This window comes from Panthera leo, chromosome A2, assembly GCF_018350215.1.
Source record: "Panthera leo isolate Ple1 chromosome A2, P.leo_Ple1_pat1.1, whole genome shotgun sequence".
Lineage (NCBI taxonomy): Eukaryota > Metazoa > Chordata > Mammalia > Carnivora > Felidae > Panthera > Panthera leo.
The window spans coordinates 56889136-56916175 of NC_056680.1; the positions used below are offsets into that span (position 1 = coordinate 56889136).

Here is a 27040-nt window from a genome sequence, read left to right on the forward strand (position 1 = left end):
CTGGTACACATGTGGAATCCTCAGGTGCTACTTTACTCTAGTACCCTGAAGCTATTCTGTTCCCTTCTGCCTTCTATTGTCTCTGAGAACTCCTCTAACTGTTGTTAAGTAATCAGTCTCTTCTCTTCAGAGACAGATTTTGCTTGTTGGTGTTCTGCAGTTTTGAGTTTCCCAGGTAATTTGCTCACTTCTTACAGCTTACTGTTTTCTTCAGGTGTCTTTAACCTGCAGTTTAACTGTTCGTTTGTCTTATTTCAATGACCATCTTTTCACTTCTTGAAGTTCTACGTTTTCCATATCCTCATTTTTTATAGTGTCCTTTTTCTCTATGGTTTCTATTCCCTTTCTAAAAATCTCTAGTCGTTGGGAACATCTTTTGTGGTACGTTATTTCCTCATGTGGCTATGAGCTCACCTTCCGTTCTGAGGTTGCAAGTCTTCCTATAAAATGGTCTCGACTCTGCTTGTGTCAAGAGTGGCAGGGGTTTATAGGTTTATGTCAAATTCTTTAACATTTCTGTACCATGTAGAGTATAAGCTCAGAACCCACACATGAGCATAGTGGGACTGAGCGTCTCCAACAAGAAGGCAAAGAGGCAAAAGCCCCAAGCTTTTACTTCATGCAGAGCTCTGCCACTTCACTGGATTAAGGCATTTGTTCCTGTTTTCACATCTTTCCAAGGTCCCATGTGAGTGGGAGTCTCTCTCCCTCCCTCTCTCTCTCCAAGGGGATTCCTAGTTCCAGCTCTTCCACCTTTTGTAGTCACTTCTCTTGCCCATGGTGAGTGATAAAACTCTAGTCCTGATTATAAAGTTGCTTTTAAAGCATCATGACAGAAGTCCCTGGGCTTATCACTAGTTCTCAGTTCCATCTTCTTTCCTGTAATCTGGAAATTTCCTTTTCTCTCAAGCTTGGCCTTTAAAACTTTAGTCTGAGCCTGGGTGGCTCAGTTGGTTAAATATCCGACTTTTGATTTTAGCTCAGATCATGATCTCATGGTTCTTGAGTTTGAGCCCCACACTGGGCTTCGGACTGTCAGCTTGGGAATCTGCTTGGGATTCTCTCCCTCACCCTCTCTGCCCCTCCCCTGCTCACATGCACATGTGAGCGCATGCGCTCTGTCAAATAAAACTTAGAACTTAAAAAAAACTTTAGTTGTATTTTAAACATCTCTATGTGTATGTGTGAGGGAGGTGGGGAGGGGAAATCCATATTAACTGCATCCTGGAGGTGTAAGTCAAGGAAGTGTCAAGAGTCTTTATCCTCTGGGAGCACGTCACAGCTTGAGGTCAATGTGCATAAAAACCATCTGTAACGCCTGGATCATTCAAACATTTCAGCAAACTTGGCGTTTGCTAGGACTACAGTGGGATAAGAACTATATTTGTCTCAAGAGGCCTGAGTCTGCCAAGGGCATCATTTAATATAGGAAGAAATAACTGCTGTGGAGGTAGGAATTTGAAAAGACAACACCTGGGCTAAAGGTTGGAGACCTCGGGATGGGCAGAGATGGGACAAAGGGGCTGGGCTGGAAGCAGACATGTGCAAGGACAGGGTTGTAAGAGCAGCACATGGTTTGGAAGAGCTGGCAAAAGACAAAAAAGCGAAGAACAGTTTGTAGCCAGAACGCAAAGGCTTTCCAAAGGCCATATGAAAGAACCCGTATTTTATCCTAACTGTTGCAAGAGAAGCCCTTGAAAGATTAAGGTGATACATGCAAAAGCCAGGCTGGCTTAAAAGAAACTCAACTTTGGCGGCTACAGGCAGGACAGATGAAAAGAAGCCAGAAAAACAGGGAACTACATTAATAGCTACTGTAAGAACCTAGGAGAGACCCAAAGATGTTCTGGCCTAAAAAACTATGCAAGGATATTAAAAAAGGCATGAGTTAGACATTTTGGAGACACAATAAGACAGAGGACTGTGTGTTTTCAAATTCAGCAAAAACAAAAACAAAACCCCAAAACAGGAAGTCCAATGAAATTTGAACTTTTCTGGAAAGACAATGAAAAATTTCTAGTATGTCTCATGCAATATATGGTCATACTTGATGTCCTGTATTTTCTCGGCAATATCACCTGTGGAAAATTATCCATGAATATAGTAGTAGGAACTGAAGAACAGAGAGGGGAAATGCCTAGGCATGAAAAAAAGGGTTCAGAATGAATGAACTAACAAGATTTGATTGGCAAAGTTGTGACATGTGCTTACCTGCATTGTAACTAGTCTGTCATCCACCATCACCTCCTTTGTCAGAAAGTCTGCTCCTATTGTAGCTTTGTACTGATTACTGAATTTCTTGTTCACATACTGGTTCATGAGTGATGTCTTACCAACTCTGAAATTGGAGAAAAACCACAAGTATAGGTCAACTAGGAAGGGACTGAAAACTGATTCCGGTATTTGCAGCTCTGAAGAGACTTGCCTATCTTGAAAGAAAACAAAGAACTGTAATCACAACAGAGGGCAGTGCCAGCAAACTGCCCAGCATTATTCATTTGAGGTTGTATTTTCTCCTGGGATAAAAATAGAGGGTACAAATGTAGTCCAGATGTTGAAAAGCTGCTTGTAAGTTTTGGTACAAGCACCTCAGATGGTAGAGCCTAATATTATTTTTTCCTTCCAGAAAGATGTCAGCAAATACTCTCCTTCTAAAAGAAGCTACAGTAATAAGATCGTCCCAATATTCCAAAAATATCCCTTATGTCTTTGGTGTCTCTCCATTTAGAGGCTGCTATTCAGTCCAAGAAAGTAATGGCAGGAGGAAGTCACTGGCTGAGAGCAGACATATACACCAGTCAGCCACCTGCTGCTTCAAAGTCTAAAATCTGAAGGAGAAAGCACCAGTATTCCACCAAATCAGAATCTACCTCAAAGTAAGCTCTTCCAGAGATGTCCCGTCCCCCCCCCCCCCCCCAGTATGAGAACTCAGCAAAGAGACAATGGATTTCTTGGTGATGAGATTAGTTAGGGCAGGCTGAAGATGATGCAAAAGCCTTCTTCAAAGCCAACTAGATCACCTTCCTTTCTCACTAAGGAACATTCTTATCGGTATATGCAGAGCACCTGGAAGTACAGTTACAGCTTAAGGAAGTGAGTGTTCTCCAATCCAGGCCACCTGCATCTGAATTTTCAGGGGAGAGGACAGGAGATCCAGAATCGAGTAAAGGCCTGGTGATTCTTTCTGGGCAAGTTTGGGCTTAAAACCGTATCCCTCAATCCTGACAGCACACTAGAGTCACTAAGAGTATGGGAGGGAGACAGACAAACAGACAGACAGATGTGTGTATTTAAGGTACTGCCAACTCGGCCCTACCCACTGGTCTGAAAAAACACCAACTTTTAAAAGGCTCCTCAGGCAATTGAAAAAGCCAGCCAGAGTAGAAAAATCACTGCCTTTTTAAAGGGCAGGGGACTTTGGGATATGGAGGCACACCTGTGTTTATTATTATTATTATTTTTAAAAAGACCCAGCTTTCAGTTGGTCTAAGGTTTCACAGGTCACCTCAGAAGTCTCCTTTTCTGAGCTACTGCTAGGCCCCACAGCTGCTAGGCATGGCATCAGTGGCAACAAATCTACTTAAACAGCACTCCTTGGTCTAACCAGCTTGGAAAAAAGGGACTCCATGAAACTGCTCTTGAGTTTAAATAGCACCCCCTCCCCCCAAATCATGCCTGAGATCATGGAACGAAGGGTTATATAACAAGAGATCGTTCACATTTCTGCTGTGCCCAAAACAGCTGGAGACCTGGGGCCCTCATGCCACCACTACCAGAGAAGGAAGTGGCAGGTGTCAGCGTGGAGGGCACGGGCTTCAAAGGAGGCTTCATCCAAACCAATGTGTCAGTTCAAATGGTGAGAGCCACTTACCCAGAATCTCCCAGGATGATAACCTTCAGCAACACTTTCTTCCTAGAGGTCATCCTTCAAACTAAAAGGAGAAAGGAAAACACACTGTGAGTGTGACAGAATTACCAAGGCAAACCACCTCCCCTGGCACAAACCTCTCAAGAGACGCAGGAGAACTGTGTCCCGAGCCTTCCTGTTGGCCATCTTGCCCCTTGAAATGGCCTAAAAGAATGGATTCTCCCTCCTGGATCAGTCTGGATCAATGCTCCCAACTTACTCAACAGCTCGGTCCTGTTTCATTCAAGTCACTGTTCAAACAGCACCTCATCAGAGAGGTGATCAGTTTATCGAAAGTAGCACCCCCTCTCCCTATCTGCTCTCTATCCCTTTACATGGCCTTAGTTTTCTTCAGAGAACCTACCATTACTTCACATTCGCATCTATTACATCTGTCTGTCTTCTCCCTTTTCCAATAATCTCTGCCAAGACAGATGTATTCCCTGCTGCATCTCCAGTGCCAAGTAGAGAATTATTATCAAATATTGGGTTAGCGTGAGAATAATACCTGACCTGTAGCTCCTGGGATCACTGTTTTCTAGAACATCTTTTAGGCAGCCTTCCCTACCACTGACCATATGTCAGACGCCTAATCTGTGTTCATCTCTATTCCAGAACTTGCCCCTGTTTACTTATCAAGACAGGGTTCCTGTCTTAATTATCCCTCGGTGTCCCAAACCTGACTCAGTGACTTCCAGGAGAGTAGGAGTCCTAAATTCTGGACCCCAATGGCAGCGACTAATCTAAGACTGCTGGAGGAACACTCCTCAGGCGCGGCTGGAATCCCCAGCAGGAGGCCTGTGTTCTCCTCCAGAATCAGGAATTCAAGACTGAATGTGAGTGCCTCAAGATTGACATCTACATCTTCGGAGAACCACTACCAAGCTCTGGCCCATTATCCTCACCAGACAGTGAAACAGCTAGGGCAGCAGACTACAAGTAACAAGGCCAGGGTCAACTCTACCTCCTGCCTCCAGTGGAACTGGGGGAAATAAGTGTTTACATATAAAAAAGTAAATAAGTGTGTTCAATAAAGCCTGTTATTCTTCTACAGTTTGGGAGAACAGGCAGTCAGGACTGGGTCCTAGAAAAGCTACTTTTTAGTTTCATTTTTAACCACCTAGCTTCTAGAAGGCTGAAGCAGATAGTACTGGCTACAGTGTGACTTAAGCATGCAAAAACTGTTCCCAGACTACTTAGATTTTTACTCTGGCTTTGCTACTTATTAGCTATGTGACCTCAGGCAAATTATCGAACCATTCTGTTGGAATGGGGATACAGGGATCAGAGCCATCATGTCCTAAGGATACTATGAGGCCTGAGTGACTAAAATGCTCAGGACGGTCACTAGAATATAGTAAGTAGTTAACAAATGTTGGCTGCTACCGATTCAATGAGTGTCAAATACAGAGATGTGTAACAGAAGACTCCAGAAGGCACTGAGAGAACCAGGAAATCACAGAGCCTAGACAAGGTAAGGAAGCCACACTCCCCCATTTCCAGGTGCTTGGCTGTCAACTGCTCTTTCAACAGGTGGCACTGCAACAAAGACCACAAACTAAAAGGAAATTTTACAACTGACTACTGCCCCATAGGGCAGGGTTAGATAATGAATCCTATGCCCCTGAGGGTGGCGTTTTCCATGGCTTCTCAAAGAGTGCAGCAGTGGGAGCGAGACCAGAAGACAGTTTTACCAGGCATGTAAACCAGGCCCCATGACACACCCAAGGGTCATGCTGTCTCTCACTGCCCAAAGCCTCACTCCCCTGGCAGGTCTACTTAAGACACCATCTCTGCCCACCAGTATCTGTCTATAAAACTCCCATTAGTGCCAATTAGGGGGCAGTACAAGACGAGCTGAGTTTGTGCAAAACCTGTTTCCTTTAGTCTTCCATCATACCTAGTTTCCCGTGCCCCCCCCCCCACCGTGAGAGGTATACCCCCAAATCACCTGTTACCTGTGGAGCCCCATCACCCCCTCCTTCCTCCCCAGAGACTGCCTTGACCAAGGTTTAAGAATATCAACCCGGGGGACAAAGCAGAAGAGACTCATAAATATGGAGAACAAACTGAGGGCTATGGGAGGGGTTATGGGGGGGGGGGGGATGGGCTAAATGGGTAAGGGGCACTAAGGAATCTACTCCTGAAATCACTGTTGCACTATATGCTAACTAATTTGGATGTAAATTTAAAACCATAAAAAATAAAACAAGTTAAAAAAAAAATCAACCCAGGTCTGGTCTACATTTTGGGGTAGAGATCAGATTATGACAGTTGGACAAGTTTCAAATTTGAAGGGCAAATTAAGGAAAGGGATGAAAAAAGAGGAGAAACTTTACAAAGAAAGCCTTGAAGAATATTTAGGAAGGATTATGAGAATGTGAAAAGGGATTTCCATAACTTGGTTTAGTGAATTTCACTGATGTACCAAGAATTACTTAATGGCTTTTAAATATTATAAACAAAGGGCAACTGGGTGGCTTAGTCGGTTAAATGTCCGACTTTAGGCTTGGGTTATGGTCTCACGGTTCGTGAGTTCGAGCCCTGCATTGGATCCTCAGTACCCTTCTCTATCTGCCTACCTCCCCACCCCGGCTCAAGCTCTCTGGCACTCTTGCACTCTCTCCAAAATGAATAAACATTAAAAAAATAATAAAGAGGGCTTAAAAGTAAATATTATAAATACTAATTTAACAAATGATGATTTTAAATTTATTTAAAAAAACACCAAGAAATGCGCTTCACCTTGCTGTTCCCACATGACAGATTTCATGTTTGTTTCCTTTGTGTTTCTGCTCACACAGGCTGCAGGCAAGCCGACCTGTGTAGCTACCTTGTTAGGCTGACTCTCTTGAGCAGCAGAGCCCTGAGGGTTTTCTTCAGTCACGGTGATCCCAGAAGACACCTGAACACACAGTACTAAAGTCTCCTAAGTGCCCACTAGAGCAGGTGCACATCCCCAGCACACAATCTGTATTTTGTTTCTCCTATATTATTCTTTATCCTTGTTGCTAGTACTTGCTTCTGTTATAGTCTTCACATCTAATATTCCTTTGAGTGAATTAAGTGTTTAAACAGCCATTCCTGCCTTTTACATATTATACCAAAAATCTGGGGATAGTAATGCTATAAAGAACATCTTTGAACTTCAGTTTGTGGGATCATTTCTTTGGGACACAGCAATCTTCTTAGACTCACAAGACTATCACAGGCCATACTTGGCACTTGTCTACTGAGGACTGGGACAGGAACACAGCTTGCTAGCTGTTCGTGCAACAATCCACATAGCAGCTCTCAGGTACAGGGAGACAGCGTGGGTTCAACCTGACTTAAAACCTTCACTGCTGAGGGGAGCCAATCATCTCTTTGAATAGCTTCTTTAGCTCCATGTGAGGGACACATCCAGCACAAGAGCCACTGTGCTCTGTGAAGCCCAAGCATGGGGGCCCATCAGTATGACGCACAGCCTCTCCCTGTCCGGATGCAATTACCAACCAGGAGACATTTAACCATAAGCCACAGTGCCCAGCAACAGAAGCAACAATCTGCCTTTATCAGGTTCCCAGGAAACAAAATTAACCAAAGGTCAAATTCTCACACAGGAAAAAAAGGTTTTCCTAAATTTAATTTATAGATAATGTTTAGGAATGGGGTTACTGAGTCAAAAGTATAAACATCTTCATGACTTTCACTAACTCACTTTCCTGAAGGATTTTCCACATTTATACACTGCAACTGTTGCAATGGTTAACAGCAGTAGGACTTAATATTTTTTTATTACTTTTTAATTAAATTTTTAAAGTTTACTTACTTTGAGAGAGAGAGCAAACGGGGTAGGGTCAGAGAGAGAAGGAGGAGAGAGAGAATCCCAAGCAGGCTCTGTACTGTCAGCACAGAGCCCGATGCAGGGCTCAAACTCATGAACTGTGAGATCATGACCTGAACTGAAATAAAAAGCTGGACACTTAACTGACTGAGCCACCGAGGTGCCCCAACAGCAGCACAGGACTTAAATAAGAAAATGACAATCTCGGGGCACCTGGGTGGCTCAGTCAGTTAAGTGTCTGACTCTCAGTTTTGGCTCAGGTCAGGATCTCAGGGTTTGAGGGTTCAAGCCCTGCATCCAGCTCTGCACTGACAGTACAGAGCTTGCTTGGGATTCTCTCTCTCTTGCTCTCTCAAAATTAAAAAAAAAAAACTTAAAATGACAATCTTATTGAAACAAAGGGAATCTGAATAAATGAAGAGATATTCCCAACAGAAATCCTTAATACAGAGACAAAAATTCTCCCCTGCTGAAACAATACTAAGGGTTGTTTTGGAACTTGATAACCTAACTTTATTCATAAAAATAAGTGCACAGGAATCCCTCCCATTCCTCTCCCCAAAAGAATATTGATAGAGGACTTGTGTTAACAGTCTTGGAAAGTATGTTATACAGTATTAAAAATATGGGTCTGGAATAGGACTAAACAGAAAAAGAGCCCAGAAATGAACAACTCAGACAAATATAGCATTATAAAATTCAGTAGCAAAAGGATGAAAAAATTCACTAAGTGAAGGCAGCCAGAAAAATTCTGATGAGAATTAAGATCCCTATACTTCATGTTCCAAAACAGATTCCCAAAGGAGTAAAAATTTAAATGTAAAAATGAAGTTGAAAGGAATACACACAATATTAGCAGGTTTTTCCTGGGTGACAGAATTACAAATAGCTTTGTTTTCTTTATGCTATATTATTGTGACCTGTGGAGGGGGGAAAAATTTAAAAAAAGATTTTAAATTTATTTTAATGTTTATTATTTTTGAGAGGGAAAGAGACAGAGTGCAAGTGGGGGAGGTTCAGAGAAAGAGAGGGAGACGTAGAAACTGAAGCAGGCTCCAGGCTCTGAGCTGTCAGCACAGAGCCCCACGCAGGGCTTGAACCCATGAGCTGTGAGATCATGATGTGAGCCAAAGTCAGACTCTTAACTGGCTGAACCACCCAGGCACCCCTAAACATACATTTATTTATTTATTTATTTATTTATTTATTTATTTATTTAGAGAATGCACACATGCAAGTGGAGGACGGGGCAGAGAGAGAGGGAGAGAGGGAGGGAGGGAGGAAGAGGGAGAGAGGGAGAGAGGGAGAGAGGGAGAGGGGGAGAGGGGGGGAGAGAGAAAGAGAGAGAGAGAGAGAGAGAGAGAGAGAGACAGAATTCCAAGCAGCTCTGTGCTGACGTGGGGCTCATACTCACAGACTGTGAGATCATGACCTGAGCCAGGATCAAGAGTCGATGCTCAACTGACTGAGCCACCCAGGCACCCCAATAGGCACTTTTTTTTCTGAGCAAACACTAACAGTATTCCATATGCTGAATCAATTCTTTCCCTCAAGGATAATTTTTCTTGTATAATAAATCAATAGCTAGAATTTTCCTCTATTAGCCTGAAGTTATCACTTTCTTCATCTCTGAAGCGGAGAAGCCAACTGCCCAACAACAAAGAAAGCCCAAGTAAGTAGAAAAGGTCAGGAAAATACTGTTCAAGGGGCTGGGTTGGGCGCCTGGGTGGCTCTGGCATCAAGCATCTGACTTCGGCTCAGGCTACGATCTCAAAGTTCGTGGGTTCAAGTCCCATATAGAGTGACCTTGTGCCCTGCTTTGGGTGAGCTCAAGCCCCACTTCAGGTGGGCCCCACTTCTCTCTCTGCGCCCCTCCTGGGATTCTCTCTCTCTCTGCCCCTTGCTCACTTGCTCCCTTTCGCTTTCTCAAAAAAAAAAAAAAAAAAAAAAAAAAGCCAGTGGGGGGGTGGGGGTGTCTGGGCTGGGCAGGGTCAGCGAGGGCCTGTCAGGGTCAGTCAGAAAAGGCCTGACCGAGAATGGTCAGGTGGAGGGCAGAGAAAACAAAGAACTGATATGAAAAAAACTGGACCAAAAGGAAAGGGGCAGAAGTTGGGGGTCAGCAGGCCACTGCAAAGTCTGGCCAGTGCAATTTTGCGTGGTGATCACAAACTCACAATGACTGCAGTCAAGTGGAGGTGAGGCTCTAAGGAAGTACAGTATTAAGAAGTTGAAAGCAGGGCACTTGGGTGGCTCAGTCGATTAAGCCTCCAACTTCGGGTCAGGTCATGATCTCACTGTCCTGTCCATGAGTTCGAGCCCCACGTCGGGTTCTGTGCTGTCAGCTCAGAGCCTGAAGCCTGCTTCGGATTCTCTTCTCCCTCTCTCTCTGCCCCTCCCCTCCTCATTCTCTCTTCTCTCTCTCTCAAAAATATCGAAAAGATTAAAAAAAAAAAGTTGAAAGCAAAGCATCTGCAAAGCCATTAAGACAACAGTGTAAAATGCAGGGAATGAAAGTGAACGAGGTGTTGTATCATGTCCAAGGACACACAGCAATTGAGTGACAGAGCTAGAATTATCAGGCATGTCAGTGCAGGCCCCAACAATCAACCATCATGCCACTCTGTGATACCAGCTCTCACAGCAAAGAGGATCTGTTTCACCAGGGTGGGGAATCAGTCCTCAGTTAGGCATTGTGAAAAGTTCCCTCTAGCAACTGAGGCACACACACAGGGTTTGGAAACCACTGACTTGAGGTCATAACTGCCGTTGTGATTTGCATGTGTGTCTGATGCAATGACAGCACTAAATATGTGAACAAATGCTAAAGGTGCAACAAGGATGGGACAGAGAAATCAGCTGATAGTTTTATTTGCTTGGTGCTGCCAAGTTGCCTACCTGTAACACGTAGGTCCTAATCATACAGTTGACTTTTCTGCTACCCTGTCTCTCCCCGTCCCCCAAATAAAGTACTGAATTGCAGAAAATTCAGAAAGGTACACAAAAGAATGAAGCAAAGACAAAAAAGGCACCCACAATTTCATCTAGAAACAATCACTATTAGCATCAGAGTATAGGTCTTTCTAGTGTTCCTTCAGATGGTTGAGATTATGCTGTATGTAACTTTGCATCCTGGTTTTTTTGTATATTAAATATCCCCCCATGTTATTAACATTAAGGTTGCATGATTTATTTCAGCATACGGATAATCCCGCTCATTCCCTTGTTATTAAGCATGCAGTTATTTTTAATTATGAGATGAACCTATGTGTATGATCTGTCAGCATAACCTGAGCAGACACACAAATGTGTTATCACTAAGCAAAATAGTATGAAAAATTTCAAGGCCCTTGAAACATACTGACGAATTATTTTCCAGAACAGCTTTATTAACACCCACACCAGCAGTGAACTAGTATTTCCATTTCACCATACCCCAGCTATCATTAGCACGAATCATTGTTAATCATATACCTAGAAAAGAGGGTCAACTGGTTCCACCTGCATTTCTTTAGATTAGCAGAGGTCAAACATTTCAACCAGGTATCTCTCAGCTGTCTTTGACGGTCTCTGCCTGTTTTACCTACCATAATGTGATTTATTGCATACATGGTTTAAATATAGTACTGAACGGGAAGCATCATGGGGACGCAGATTCCAGAAGTTGTAGGCTTCTGAGCGGATTCAAAAGTACCATTCTAAACTTTAACCAGCATGGAACAGCTCCATCCCATTTTCTTCCAAGACTCCGTGCTCTGTACCTGACCATTAAAGACCCAGCAGCATACCCTGTCCTCAAAACCAACAAATAGAAGGGTCAGAATGAAATAAGCAAGCAACATGTGCTGGTAAAATTTTGGAGAAGGTTACAGGGGAGACACCAGGAAGGCATTTGCAGTCATATACTATTATTGTGCTGGTTATCAACCTGAACAGTAATGTCTACTGTAGGTATGCTCTTTTTAACTTTCCAAAGTCAAGAATCAGATTAGGACCTAAACAGTTGAAGAGCACAGAATAAAAGACCCCTTCCTGAATGCACTCTGTAACCAGGCACTACATTATAGACTTCACTAAGGTCATGCAGTTAATACAGCAAGCCTATAAGGTCTTATTCTCATTTAACACATGAGGAAACAGAAGCTCATAGGTGTTCACTGGATTTGTAAAAATATTCAGATGTGAGACTGGAGCCCACGACCAATTACAAAGACCTTGTTCATCTCAGCCACTACACTGGGTTGCCCACCAAGATCAAAAAGGCATTTCATGCTTCCAAATAACCCAGAGGGTGAGATGGAGTGTATAGCCAAAACAAGACCAGCACGAGCTAGTAACATGTTGAGAAATTGGGCGCATAGTACTGCTCATGCTATTTTTGTACATATTTGAGATTTTCCATAAAAAATTGTAAATACAATTCATACTTTTAACAAATTAGGAATGTCTGGAGGAAAAAATCAAGAATGTGTAAATTTATTTTCATTAATAAAAGTACTGTGGCAAGTTTTTATGGCAAATGTGTCCCAGATTCAGGCTTGATAAATCATCATCTGTGATGATCAGCTTTTGGTCTGAGGGCAAGCCGACTGTTAGTTTTGTCACCATAGAAATCTTAGGTTGGAAACACGGCACATACCTTCTAAAAAGGAAGCCTATATCGTTCAGAGCCTGGAGCCTGCTTGGGATTCCGTGTCTCCCTCTCTCTCTGCCCCTCCCCAACTCACACGCTGTCTCTCTCTCTCTCTCTCTCACTCACTCAAAAAAAGGAAGACTATATAAAAAAATTGTTATGACTTTGATAAGAAGTAACTTAAAAAAATTTGTTTTAATGTTTATTTTTGAGAGACAGAGCATGAGTGGGGGAGGGGCAGAGAGAGGAAGACACAGAATCCAAAGCAGGCTCTGGGCTCTGAGCTGTCAGCACAGAGCCAGATGTGGGGCCGGAACCCACCAAGCACGGGATCATGACCTGAGCTGAAGTCAGAAGCTCAACTGACTGAGCCACCCAGGCGCCCAGTAACTTTTTTTTTTGAGGAGGCTCCACACCCAACATGACCCTGAGATCAAGCGTCACATGTTCTACCAACCAAGCCAGCCAGGTGCCCCCAAAGTAACTTGTTTTAAGATCAGTTTGAGAAAGAAAGGGAGAGGGATAATAGGAGTTTGGATTCCTACAACAGAGCAGCTTAAGAGCGAAAGTGAACGGGTGCCTGGGTGGCTCAGTCAGTTGAGTTAAGAGTTTGACTCCAGTGCAGGTCATAATCTCACAGTTTGTGGGTTTGAGCTCCGCATTGGGCTCTGCCCTAACTGTGCAGAGCCTGTCTGGGATTCTCTCTCTCTGCCCCTACCCCTCTTGTGTGCTCTCTCTCAAAAATACATAAATAAGCTTTTAAAAAAAAAAAAAGTGAAAAGTTGGAAAAAGAGCAGATTTTTAAAAAATAATCTCTATCCCCAACATGGGGCTCAAACTATGATCCCGAGATCAAGAGCTGCAAGCTCTACCGACTGAGGCAGCCAGGCCCCCAAAGAATAGAATTTTTCAACAGATAATATCACCTAGCCAATTCCAATTGCTGAAAGACACTGCATAAGGGTTCTACAGTAGCGGGAGACAGCCATGCAATGTCATAAAGGTAAATAAAAACAATTCTCACCAGCACTCCAAGCCAGAAGGTGGAAGAAAGGAAGTTATGCTGGTTTGCAGAAGGTAGGTTTGTTAGATGGGCATAGGAAATACAGTGAAGGAAGTGAAGGAAGACTAGCTACACAGAGGCCTAAGAATCAAACATTACCAAGTGCTTCTCCTGAAAACTCACTGTGTGCTGGTCTCTAGACTAAGCATCTTATCTGGGTAAACATGAAGAGTAAGATAACTGAGTGTTCCTTACAGGACAGTTTAAGGGTGTTCAGTGTCCTTTGGGGAGGAGAGTTGAAGTGTGGCTACTCTAACAATCCAAGGGTTAGCAAATCAGAGAAATCCTCTACTAAAAGAAAGAGGAAAAAGGAGAGGGACATAACAGATTGCCTGAGTTAAACATAAAAATGGTTTCAAAATTCTAGGCCCAGAGGAAAGGCAAGAGAAATAACATCACCAAATGAGGTTGTGAGAGCTACTGAATTAAAATTGAAGCCACAATTTCAAACAGTAGCAAAAATGTCCCTCCAATAAGCAAACAAGAAAGATGGAAACTGGAGTTGTTTGGAAACCCCACGATCAGATGGTACAAGAACCGGGTGCAGGTACAGGAAAGCGAAGGAGAGAAAAAAGTAGGTCACAGTCATACACTTCCAGGAGGGGATGTAAGGCATGAGAGAGGAAAAGGCCCATTCTGGGCAAGGGGTAGGACTGGCAGGGTGCCAGTCTGTCAAGGAGGAGGGAAGGGGATGAGTGGAGGGCTTTGACAAAAGCCCTTTCTGTGGAATCATGAAGTCACTTTGGGGGAGCTCAGGATAGTGCTGGTGTTCCAGAAACTGAGACAACAGGATTAGGCTGGAAAGCAGAATTTAGCAACCAGGTCAGAAGAATCACTATCTCTGGATGCACAACAGGCATTTAGGCAAGCAAGCCACTCTTAGGTTTAACTAACCTTTGTCTTGTTTTTATTGAATAAAGTCACTTGCCTGGCCTAGAGCACCTTCCCTGCCATTCAACTGGCCAATCTCTTAATGCCCTTCTTTCAACACAACTGTATTTCACAATAACTGTAAAACCTTAAATCTAGGTTCTCTGTGCCCAGGGCACCAGAGTTTGTAGGTAGTTTTTCCCTTTTGGGTCAAATGCTGCCTTCATCAAGAAGCCTCCTTTAGCCTTCCCAAGGCCCAAGACAGACTCAAGTCTTCCTTCTGCCAGTTTCCATTATATCCACCCAATAAACGAAGAGATATTATGGGTAGGACTAAGCGATGACCAATCTAGAGTGGAATCTGCCCCAAGAGGGAGCCTACGCCTGGGACATAAATGTCTGGGCAGTGGGCAGAGGCTGTGGAATTTCTTGCCCTGCTGAAGTAGTTTGTACCCTGGAAAGTTCAAGAGCCACTGCTTTAACAGAGTCAAGGATCTGATGAGGAACGTGTATTTTGAAATTCATATTTCAACTACTTTCATGTTACAGCTTACAGGGATTTCCAAGTCTAGGAAAAATATGAGCTCAGTTGAGTTTTATCATGTTCCCCTTTCCTCCTATGAGAGGGCCTGGAGTAACCCTGCAGTCAAATCTTTTTTTTTTTTTTTTTTTTAAGTAAACTCTACCCCCAACGTGGGGCTCGCATTCACCACCCCAAGATCAAGAGTCAGGTGCTGCTCTCCCAACTGAGCCAGACAGGTGCCCCTATATATATATATATATATATATATTTTATATATATATATAAAATATATATATATGTATATACATATATATATATATTTTTTAAGATACACTGTATTCAGTTGTATCTCAAATTTCACTGCTGAGGGAATACTTGTTTGTGTTAGGATTTTAGGACTTCAGTCTAGATGCCTGTGCTAAAATGGGAATGGCAGCATTCACCGGGCACACAAGGGCAGTACAAAGAATAATAGATGGCTGGCCTTGCCTTCTAGAGGTTTGCTGTCTGGTAGGCAAGAAGACATCATCATTACACAGGGCATATACAGACAGTACTTTAAGAGTGCTGTATGGCAAGGGAGAGAACTGTATCAGCAGGAATACTGGAACATTTCAAAAGCAAGACTGAACAGCTGTACCCACAATGCCTAAGGAGTGTTCAATGTGTCAAAACTAATTGGTCAGGATGTTTTACTTGTTTTCCATTCCTTACTAGCCTCAGAGAAGTTCCCAGGAAGCTCAGTGGGAGATGTTAAAAGGCTGAAATGAGAAGATCAAGACTGTGAGGGGTCAGGTCTGAGGAGCAGCTAGACATCAGAGGGATCAAAAAGAACCGTCTGGGGGCCAAGACAGCTGGGATGCGCACAGGGCCCAAGGGGACAAATCCACCATGGCTGGAGCTGGCACACAAAAGCTAAAGCCTCTCTCGCCATGGGCACTCTAGACGACCAAACCTTACACTATTTCTCTAGAACAGGCATCATTTCCACCCCAACAGGCCTTGTGTCTCAAGTGCACTTCGCGCTCCTTCCCCAGGGTCCCACCCCCATCATGTACCCAGGAGCCTGCTCATCTGAGAAGGGGCAATGTCGAGGCGGTCTTGACGGCCTGTCTTCCTGGACACCACTCCGCAAGTCCCAGGGCATCTGGGTCCCATGTCCCTTTTTATCATACGGAATCGTGACTTACCTGAGTGTCTGTCTGTCACCTAACTGGGGGCGGAGGAAGAGGAAAGCTCTCCTTGAAGGCAGTCTCTCCTCCGTCCCTGGATCCCCAACTCCCAACAGTGTGCATGGCCCACGAGGGCTTGGCAAACAATGACTGCTTGGACAGTGCACATGTCCTATGCAGTAGTTACTACATGCCCCACACAGTAGTTACTAACCACAGGTGGCTACTTAAATGAAATTAAGTGAAGTCAAATAAGTTCCTCAGCCACACTAGCCATACTCTAAGTGCTTAATAGCCAGCTGTGGCTAGCACCTACCATACTGGACAGTGCGGATATAGAGCATTTCCATTATCACAGGAAGTTTTATAGTACAGTGCTGGTCTAAACAATTCTGGAGCATTTCACCAGGATTAATACGAGCCCTCAAACATCTCAAATCTCAATTTACGGCCATTCCTTGTTTCATTATTGATAACCTTCCACCTTTCATTCTTGACAACACAATAAAAATGCTGGTTCTTCAATAGCAAACTTTCTGTCTGAATTTTTCATAAGCTTACTACAGCAGGATAATGCCGCATCACATCTGATACATGCAACATGGATTCATGAATCTCAGAATAATGACGTTGAGTGAAAAGGCAGACACCTCTCCCCCAAAAGTACCTCCACAGAATGCACATCTACGTAAAGCATACACACAATTCCATTGAAATGAAATACCAGAAAATGCAAACTAGAAAGCAAGCCAGTGGTTGTCTGGGGATGGGTAAAGGAAGGGGAAGTAGGCAGGAGGGAGGATTTACAAAGGAGCCTTAGGAGACTTTTCGGGGTAATGCATTCATTCATTGTCTTGATTGTGGTGATAGTTTCACAGATGTCAAACTGTGTTGTGTCAAACTCAACGTGTATAGCGTAAACAGGTATGGCATTTTCTATACGGCAATTATACCTCAATTAAGGTGTTCTAAAAGAAGAGACGGTAATAGGGGCATCTGGGTGGCTCAGTTGGTTAAGCATCCAACTCTTGACTTTGGTTCTGGTCATGATCTCAAGGTTCATAAGTCTGTGCACTGACAGGGTGGAGCCTGCTTGGGATTCTCTCTCTCCCTCTCCCTCGTTCATAAACTTAAGAAAAGAGAGAGAAAGTAATCAGAGGCTATCTGCAGATATTTGAGGGGATGACATGGAAGAAGTGGTGACCTTGCAATGCTTCAGTTCCCACCTCATCGAGGACATCAAATCCGGATTCCAGTTTAGGCTTTTCTTAATTATCTGCTGCGCACACACTTGTCACGTGTTCTGTCAGCATCTAAAGTCACATTACATACAGAAATCCACCCACCCAAATCTGTCCTTCTCAAGAGGAACATTCTCTCCTGTGCTCAGACTCAACACTATTTCCTATGTTCCTTTACTCTAAGCATTACATCTGATCTAGTCCCACCCATAACTAATCCTCCCCAAACCTCTCCTTTCCATTGGAACAACCTCACTTTGAATCCTCGCTACTTACTGCACTTTATTTCCTTAGCCCCAGAGTTCCCCTGCTCTATTTAGTCTGCTTTGCTACATAATGTTATACATAATGTACATACACAATGTTAGCTACCAAAGGCAGAGCTCCTTGGGCTAACTCTTACAGCCTTCCCAGGATAGGCCCCGCTCCCTTTTGGTCTATTTGCCTACCACATCCAAATTCCCCTTCCACTGTACCCTGCCTCTCCACACCCTCCCAGCTCCGGATCCTACAAGGAGTATCCCTCTTGTACTATGAGCCAAACCCAGCAACTCCTGATTAGCCTAGAGGTAAACAACTGACGGAAGCTGTCGATCCACACGGTAGGTGCTGAACCACTCACATTCTCAATGGAATCTCAATGCCAGCATGCAGCTTGGTTAAGCAGTGCCACATACTAGGCACAAAGGATGCAGAACACGCAAGTCAGACCCAGGTGTCAGTAGAGAGAACAGAAGAACACACTTCATATCCACTAGGATGACTATAACCAAAAGGACAGACAGTAACAAGTGCTGATGAGCATGTGGAGAAACCGGAAGTCCCACACAGTCCAAGCTGGTGGGAAGGTAAAACTGTGCAGCTGCTCTGCAAAAGGCTGGCAGTCCCCCAGAAAGTTAAACATAGGGGCGCCGGCGGGGGGGCCTCAGTCGGTTGACCATCTGACTTTGGCTCAGGTCATGATCTCATGGTGTGAGGGTTCGAGCCCCTCATCGGGCTCTCTGTTGGCACAGAGCCCACTTCAGATCCTCTGTACCCCTCTCTCACTGCCCCTCTGCGCATGCTCTCTCAAAAATAAAAAAAGAAACTTAAAAAAAAAAAAAGAAAGTTAAACAGTCACCTTATGACCCAGCAATTCCAGTCCTAGATATGAACCTAAGAGAAATGAAATGAAACATGTCCACACAAAAACTTGCACACAAATATTCATAGCATCGTTATTCACGATAGCCAAAAAAGAGGAAACCACCCAAATGGTACCAACTGATGTAAAGAGCACAAACTCCCAGTAAGAAAAATAATTTGGGCCCTTAGAAAAACTAAAAAAGTCAACAAGGGAGGAGAGATGAGCAACCACAAGATGTTCCACAGAGATGACAACCTTCCCACTCGTGCTAAGCTGGGCTGAAAAAGACTTCCCTAAGATTCTCCCCAGTATCCTTGTGGTAATTCCTCCCAGCCAGTCCATGTGAGTGATGAGCAGGACAGAGACAGCCTTGACTGCATACGCTATTCCCATGCCTTGAAAGAAACAGCTCTTAGCCACAACTTTCTCATTTTGCCAAATTCAATCCCTTTCCAGTGCCTGAGACGTTTCTACTTCTGACTCTGCCAGTTGACACTGCTTTTAACTGGAAAGGCCTTCTTGCTCCTTCTCACCATCCTTGGGTAACACAAATAACGCCTCCAAAACTGAACAAATTTCTGTCTTCAGTTGGCCTCTCTACTCACACATGCAGAAAATTACCACTAACATTGATGTGCTCTACCAATAGACACGCTTGGAGCCTGGGTCCTGCTTCAGATTCTGTGTCTCTGGCTCTCTCTGCCCCTCCCCTGTTCATGCTCCGTGTCTCTCTCTCTCTCTCTCTCTCAAAAATAAACTTTAAAAAAATCCTTCTTTTTAAATTTTTTTTAATCTTTTTTTATTTTTTTGAGAGACAGAGCACAAGTGGGGGAGGGGCAGAGAGGGAGAAGGAGACAGAATCTGAAGCAGGCTCCAGGCTCTGAGCTGTCAGCACACAGCCCCATGCGGGGCTCGAACCCACAAACCGTGAGATCATGACCTGAGCTAAAGTTGGAAGCTTAATCAACTGAGCCACCCAGGCGTCCCCAAAAAATCTTTTTTAAGTAAAGAAAACAATTAAGTTTCGAAATGACGAACAGTAACTACCAGTTGCTGAATAAAACGCAGGCTACACCAAAAAACACTGGTAACCACTGTTAAACACTGGTAAACACTGTCACGGGCAACAGGAGGTAGGTCATTCATCACGGCAGCAAGACTGGACAAAATGTACCATGTGATTCCTTTCTGGCTTCATGATTTTATAATCAGCTACCAAGAGCATCATAAAGTGTAAATTCTGATGAACAAAATTATTTCAAGAAACCATTATTTCATATAATTCCTCATCCTGAAGATATGTAATTAGAGGAAAGCAATGTACCCTGCCTTTTTAATAGGAATTGTACCAGCTGACAAGTAGGAAAAAATTTTGAACAGATGAATGCCAGAAGGAATGATTGAAATAGAAAAAAAAAAAAAAATAAAATTATTCTGCAACCCTGAATGAAAAGGAAAGATTCAGGTCAAGATCATCGATGATGCTAATACCATAGATGAAAGGTGGGTGGGGAATTAAAGATCCACAAGGCACTGAAACAGCATTTCACAGATCACTTCCTAATCACAGAGGCTGGGAAGGAAGAGCAGTACAGAACTGTGACTACCCTAATACAGCGATTAAACTTATTCCCACCAACAGTGGGATAATCAGACATTATGAAATGTTCTTGTCAAAAACACATAACCTAAATTTACCCAAGCTTTTAGTTGTAATTTCCAGGACACAAGAAATACCAGGGCTAGAGGAACACATTGACTATCAAAGGATGCAACCTGCCAAACCCAGAATGTGGAACATTCTGTTAAGACAATTGGCTTGATCTTTTCAAAGTTAATGACATAAAAGCAGGGAGGGGAAGGGATCACAGTCTAGATGAAAAGACTTGAGCATTTAGGGGTGAAATGTCATGATAATATCTACTTTATTTTGTATTAGGTCAACCAACAGAACAGATAGAGCAAACAGACTTGACCCTGCAATAACACAGGTCTCAACTGTGTGGGTCCACTTATATGTGTACTTTTTACAGGACAGTACTGTAACTATATTTTCTCTTACTATTTTCTTAACGTTTTTTCTCTAGCTTACTTTATTGTAAGAATACTGTATATAATACATGTAACATACAAGTGTTTATGGGTGTGGCTTCTGGTCAACAGTAGTCTATTAATAGTTAAGTTTCTGGGGAGTCAGAAGTTATACTTGAATTTGACTACATGGGGACTTGGTACCCTTAACCCCTGCACTGCTCAAGGATCAACTGCTGAAATTAGGTAGGAGTGTGTGTGTTCGTATATTTTATGATTCTATTTACTTGCATTTTTTCATAACAGAACACTTAACTTATTAGATGTTTATTTATTTATTTAGAGAGCATGTGAGTGAGCAGGGGAGGGGCAGAGAGAGAGGGAGAGAGAGAATCCCAAGCAGGCTTCTCGCTGTCAGAGCAGAGGCCAACGCAGGGCTCGAACCCACAAACCGTGAGATCACGACCTGAGCTGAAACCAAGAGTCCGACGCTTAAGCGACTGAGCCACCCAGGTGCCCCCGGAACAGAACATGTGAAAAAGAGATGGCTACTCCACATTAGAGGAAGAGTGGCTTCCTGAAGCAGTACTGTTAGAGCATGACCTCTGACCAGATCACATTCTGATACTTAACCCCCAGGATTCCCCAACTTCATCGTGGGCTGTTAGACCTGCCAAGGAACTTCAACATGCAGAAGTGCCTCAAATAAAACCTTCCAAAGTACTGCAGGTGTGCTTAGACAGTTGAGCACTTAGTTCAGATTTAAGTAATCCTTTGCATCTAGTCATACAATTCCCTCCCATTTTTTTTGTTTGTTTTAGAGGGTTGTGTCTGTGATAAGACTTCAGAAAGTTAAGAAGTGTGGGAGGGGTTTGTAATAAAGAATAATAAATAACATGGTCTGCTTAGTTTACTGTGTTGAGACAGAAGAGCTTGAAAGGGCACAAATTCTAGTAAACATTCTTTTTTTTTTTTTTTTTCCTCCCCTATAGGGAATGAGAATACAAGCAAAAGCAGAAGAGGGGCAGAGAGAGAGGGAGAAAGAAGCTCAAGCAGGCTCCATGCCCAGCACAGAGCCCGACCAAGTGGTGAGATGCTCGATCTCACATCATGACCTGGGCCAAAATCAAGAGTGAGGTGCTTAACCAACTGAGCTACCTAGGTACCCTGGTAAACATTCCTTCTGATTCCTGAGGGACGGTGGGCAGAAATCCTTAAAGTTTCCATTGTTTTCCCTTCCCTTACTCCCTTAGCCTTTTTCATCTTTAACCTCCACACAACAAAAGCTATCTGCAGCCTAGAACAAACTGACCCATCATTTTTAGTTCAATATTGCCAAGACTATCCTCACCCCAACAGGTCTTCAAATTTACTAGCATAAAGTTATAGAAAGCATTCTTTATTTTATTATGATTTACTGTGGCAAAATATGCAGAACATAAAATTTACCATTTTAACCTTACTAGCTTTATAAACAAATTTTCACATCTACAATTCAATTTCCTTCCTCACATGTAAGAGAGAGACTTCCTGCCCACCTCTAACTGGTTGTAGGGTTGTAGGGAGGATTCCACGTGTGAATAGGTAAAGCAGCCTTGTAAACAATAAAACACTTTACATGCATACAACTTCTCTGAAGTCAATATGGGACTGACAGTAGAGAATATGATTCTTGCCTTGTCTCTCCTACAAACAGGATGAGATTTTAAAAGATTTCAGTTAACACTATTCCCATATGTTTTTTGAATCCATTAACCTAGAGACTGTTTTCCTATAGCTCTCACTCACCCCAAAGCTACCCATCCTTTCATTTCTACATCTCACTTCTGTTATGGTTGCTGGATGAACTTCTTCACTTTTACCCAAAGGCTTAACTATCAAAAAAGCCTGTTGGTTAAGTGACTAAACTTTCTGCCAGAATACAGCTGGCTGTTCAAAAACCAGACACTAGTTCCCTGAATTCTAAGAACTATCTGAGAAACAGAACTATGTAAAGGATCATATAAGGATACTCTGGGACCTATCTCTAGGAAAGAGTGACTCTATTAATGCCAAGTTCATTAGTCAGGGTTCTCCAGAAATACAGAACCACCAGAACCACCAGAACCACCAGATGGAGAAAAAGAACTTACTGGCTCTGCTGGCACCATAAAAAGTCCAAATTTTGCCAATTACCTTCAAGTGAGATTTTAAATATAATGTTAAGGGGCACCTGGGTAGCTCAGTCAGTTAAGCGTCTGACTCTTGATTTGGGCTCAGGTCATGGTGTCACAGTTCATGAGTTCAAGCCCTGCATCAGGTTCTGCACTGATGGCGTTTGGGATTCTGTCTCCCTCTCTCTCTTCCTCTCCCCTGCTTGCTCTCTCCCAAAATAAACTTAAAAAAAATATATATGTTGTTAAAAATAAACTTCAAAAATAATACACTTCATATACATGAGATTTACATATACAACAATGTATACGATCATATAAATATATACGTGAGCATATAAACACATACACAAAATTTCTACATATGCCATTTATTACAAGGAAGTAGCTCACATGATTAAGGAGGCCAAGATCTGCAGTGTGAGGGTCTGACAACCAGGAGAAAACCTTCAGAGAGAGTGAATTCTCTCTTGCTCAGCCTTTTGTTCTAGGCAGGACTCTACCGATTGGATGAGGGCAAGGTGCTTTGCTCAGTCTACAGATTCAAATGTTCATCTCATCCAGAAAGATCCTCACAGATAGAGCCAGAGTAACGCTTTACCCAAATAAGCGGGCATCCGGGCCCCAGTCAGGCTGACACAAAATAAGCCACCAGGCCAAGGGGTAGGCACAGAAAGCTAACAGAGTCAGGTGAAATGAGGAACTGTGATGCTCAGGCACAGGCCCAGCTCTTTGGGCTGAGAAGGAAATGCTAACGAACAGCAATGTCACAAGTTTCACAACACTGCTTCTATTTCAAGGGTTACATTACTGAAGAGTAGGTTTAACAGGACTAACACCGGGCTCACACAATTTCGGCAAAACGAAGATCCACCCGCCAAACACGATCGCCAACAGACAGCTTGCTTCGGACAACATTTAGAGAGATCACTGCTGAATACTAACTCAAGGTGAAGGACACAGCTACCCTGATAAAAAAGGAAAAGGGACGAACATTTCACATTCCATAATTATGTGCTTTTCTACCACACCACACTGCATGGCTGAGCACACCACGAGGTGGTAAATCAGTTTATGTAACTTTATTCTTCCTTGGTTGGGATAGTTGCTTTAGAACAGAGCTTCTCCGTTTCCCCATTGCTGCTTACTAGCCTCAATGTAACTATGAAATCATATTTCAAGGGCAGAGATCTGTCCGCTAAGATGCAGTTTGGCTTTATTTGAGAGGAAGAGTGTGTATGAAGAGAAGCTACTGATCTTAATTTCCTCATTTGTAAGAACATCGCACTATGGTGCAACATCACCACCGTCTATTTCCAGAACTTTTCATCACAGCAAACAGATACTCCATACAGATTAAGCAAGAACTCCCCAGGTGCCGCTCCCCTAGCCCTTAGCAATGTCCACTTTCTGTCCATGAATCTTCCTTTTCTAAAGAGCTCACGTGAGTGGGATCATACGATATTCATCCTTTCGTGTTTGGTTGACCTCACTTGCACGTTTTCAAGGTTCATCCGCGTTGCAGCGTGCACGCTTCAGTCCTTCAGGCGGTGAATAACACACCACTGCGTGTAAATACCAAATTTGGTTTATATCCTTTTATCTGCTGATGATGTGGGTTATTCCTACTTTTGGACTGTTGTGAGCAATTCTCCAGCGAACGACTGTGTGAATATCTGTCTGAGATCCTGTTTTCACATCCACCTGAGAGTGGCTTTGCCAGGACATACAGTGAGTCTGGGTTCTGACTCTAGCTTTCCACAGGGCCAGCACTATTTCACCTTCTCAGCAGCAACAGCAAGACGTCCAATTTCTCCACATCCTCACCTCATGTATTCTTCATGTTGCTGTTGTGTTTTAAATAATAGTCATCACTGAGGTGCCTGGGTGGCTTGGCTGGTTTTGGCTCAGATCATGATCTCACAGTGTGTGGGATTGAGCCCCGCATCAGGCTCAGTGCCGACAGCATGGAGCCTGCCTTGGATTCTCTCTCTCCCCAACTCTCTCTGCCCCTCCCCAACTCACACTCTCTCTCAAAATAAATAAATAAACGTAAAAAAAATAATGAATAGGGATGCCTGGGTGGCTCAGTCGGTTGGGCGTCCGACTTCGGCTCAGGTCATGATCTCACAGTTCGTGGGTTGGAGCCCCGCATCGGGCTCTGTGCTAACAGGTCAGAGCCTGGAGCCTGCTTCAGATTCTGTGTCTCCCTCTCTCTCTGACCCTCCCTCGTTCATGCTCTGTCTCTCTCTGTCTCAAAAATAAATAAACATTAAAAAAAAAATAAAAAAAAATGAATAGCCATCACAGTCACTGTGAAGTGGTATCTCACTGTTGGCTTAATTTATATTTCCCTAATGACTGGTGATGTGCATTTTGCGTATCTTTGAAGAAATGTTTATGCAGGTCCTGTGCCCCTTTTGAATTGTGTTGTTTGTTGCTGAGTTGTAGGGAGTTGTGTGTGTGTGTGTGTGTGTGTGCGTGTTTAAGTAAGCTCCATGCCCAACATGGGGCTTGAATTCATGACTGTGAGATCAAGAGTCGCAGCTCTTACAGACTGAGCCAGCAAGATGTAGGAGTTCTTCAAATATTCTGAATATTAATGTCTCATCAGATGTATGATTTACAGGTATTTTCTCTCATTCTGAGGGTTGTCTTTTTACTCTCTTGATAGTGTCTTTTGAAGCACAGAAGATTTTTTGATCAAATCCAATTTACTTGTTTTTCCTGTTGTTGCCTGTGCTTTTGGTGTCACATTTACAAAATCACTATCAAACCCATGCACAAAACTTTCCCTTATGTTTTCTTCTAAGAATTTTATAGTTTTAATCTTTAGATTTAAGTCTTTGATTAGCTTAAAACATTTTTTAATGTTTATTCATTTTTTGAGAGAGCACAGCGCACGTGCATGAGTAGGAGAGGGGCAGAGAGAGGGGGAGACACAGAATCCGAAGCAGGCTCCAGGCTCTGAGCTGTCAGCACAGAACCCAACACGGGGCTCGAACTCACGAACCACGAGATCATGCCCTGAGCTGAAGTCGGACACCTAACTGACTGAACCAGCCAGGCACCCCAGTCTTTGATTAGTTTTAATTTTTGTTCATAGTCATAGCTAAGGGTCACTTTGGCAGGTACGTGTTTTCCAGTACCATTACCGTTTGGTGAAGACACTGTCCTTTTACCACTAGGCGGATTTAGCACCCTTGTGGAAGTTCAACTGACCATGTATGTGAAGGTCAGTTTCTGGGCTCTATATTCTACACATGTATCCAGATGCCAATATCACAATGTTTTGATTACTGTGACTTTGTAGTAAGCTTTGAAATCACAAAGTGGGACACCTCCTACTTCGTTTTGAGCTTTCAAGATTGTTTTGACTATTCAGGGTCCCATGATTCTCTATATAAATTTTAGAATGCATTTTTCTATTTCTGCAAAAAGTCACTGAGATTTTAATAAAGACTGCACTGAATCTGTAGATGGTTTTGAGTAATACTGTCATCCTAATAGACTTTTCTAATCCAAAAACATGAGCTATCTTTCTATTTATATCTTCTTTCAATTTTTCAGCAGTTTTATAGTTTTCAGGCCTTTCACGTACCAAGTTAATTTTTAAACATTTTTTATTTTAAATTCCAGTAAACATACAGTTTTATACTAGTTTCAGGTGTACAATATAGTGACTCAACACTTCCACACATCACCCAATGTTCATCACTACAAGTGCATTCCTTAATCCCCATCACCCATCACCCATTTCACCCATCCCCCGCTCTCCTCCCCTCTGGTAGCCATCAGTTTCTTCTCTATAGTTAAGAGTCCGCTTCTTAGTTTGTCTCTCCTTTGCTCAATTATTTCTTAGATGCCACATGTGAGTGAAATCATAGGGTACTTGTCTTTCCTAGCAAGCTAATTTTATTCTTTTTGATGCTATTTTCCGTGGAACTATTTTCTTGGTTTCCTTTTTGGACAGTTTGTTGTTAGTATATAGAAATGCAGCTGGTTTCTTTGTGTGTGCATTTGCTATCCTGTAACTTTGCTAGATTAGTTTATTAGCTCTAATGGGTTTTTATTTATTTTTAGTATGAAATCTTCAGATATTCTACATGTATAAGAGCATATCATCCACAACAGAGATAATTTTACTCTTTCCTTTCCCATTCCTATGCCTTTTTTTCCTTCTTGCCAGTTTGGTCAGGCTAGAACTTCCAGGACTATTATGAATAGAAGTGGCAGCAGTGGGCATCCTTGCCTTGCTCCTGATCTCAGAGGAAATGCTATCAGCCTTTCACCATTATCATGGTCACTGAGTGCTTTTCATATATGGCTTTTATTATGTTGGAAGTAATTGCCTTTTATTCCTAGTGTTCTGAGTCATGAAAAGCTGAATTTTGTCAAAGCTTTTTTTTTTTTTTTTTTTTTTTTTTTTTTTTTTTTACATCAAATGAGATGATGTTTTGTTTTTGTTGCTGCTGTTCCTTTTACTCCGTTAATGTGG

The 27040-nt window shown here is 42.9% G+C and overlaps 1 protein-coding gene across 1 annotated transcript in view; it reads right to left on the reverse strand.

Moving 5' to 3' along the window:
• The window catches only part of RAB7A (RAB7A, member RAS oncogene family), a 70995-nt gene that overhangs the window by 16380 nt on the left and 27575 nt on the right, over nucleotides 1-27040 (reverse strand). Inside the window, exons 2-3 of the mRNA XM_042912202.1 lie at nucleotides 3872-3932; nucleotides 2212-2338 (exon numbers count right to left, since the gene is read on the reverse strand). Of these exons, the coding sequence (XP_042768136.1) occupies nucleotides 2212-2338; nucleotides 3872-3924 (180 nt within the window). The 5' untranslated portion in view covers nucleotides 3925-3932. The remainder of the gene's footprint in view (nucleotides 1-2211; nucleotides 2339-3871; nucleotides 3933-27040) is intronic.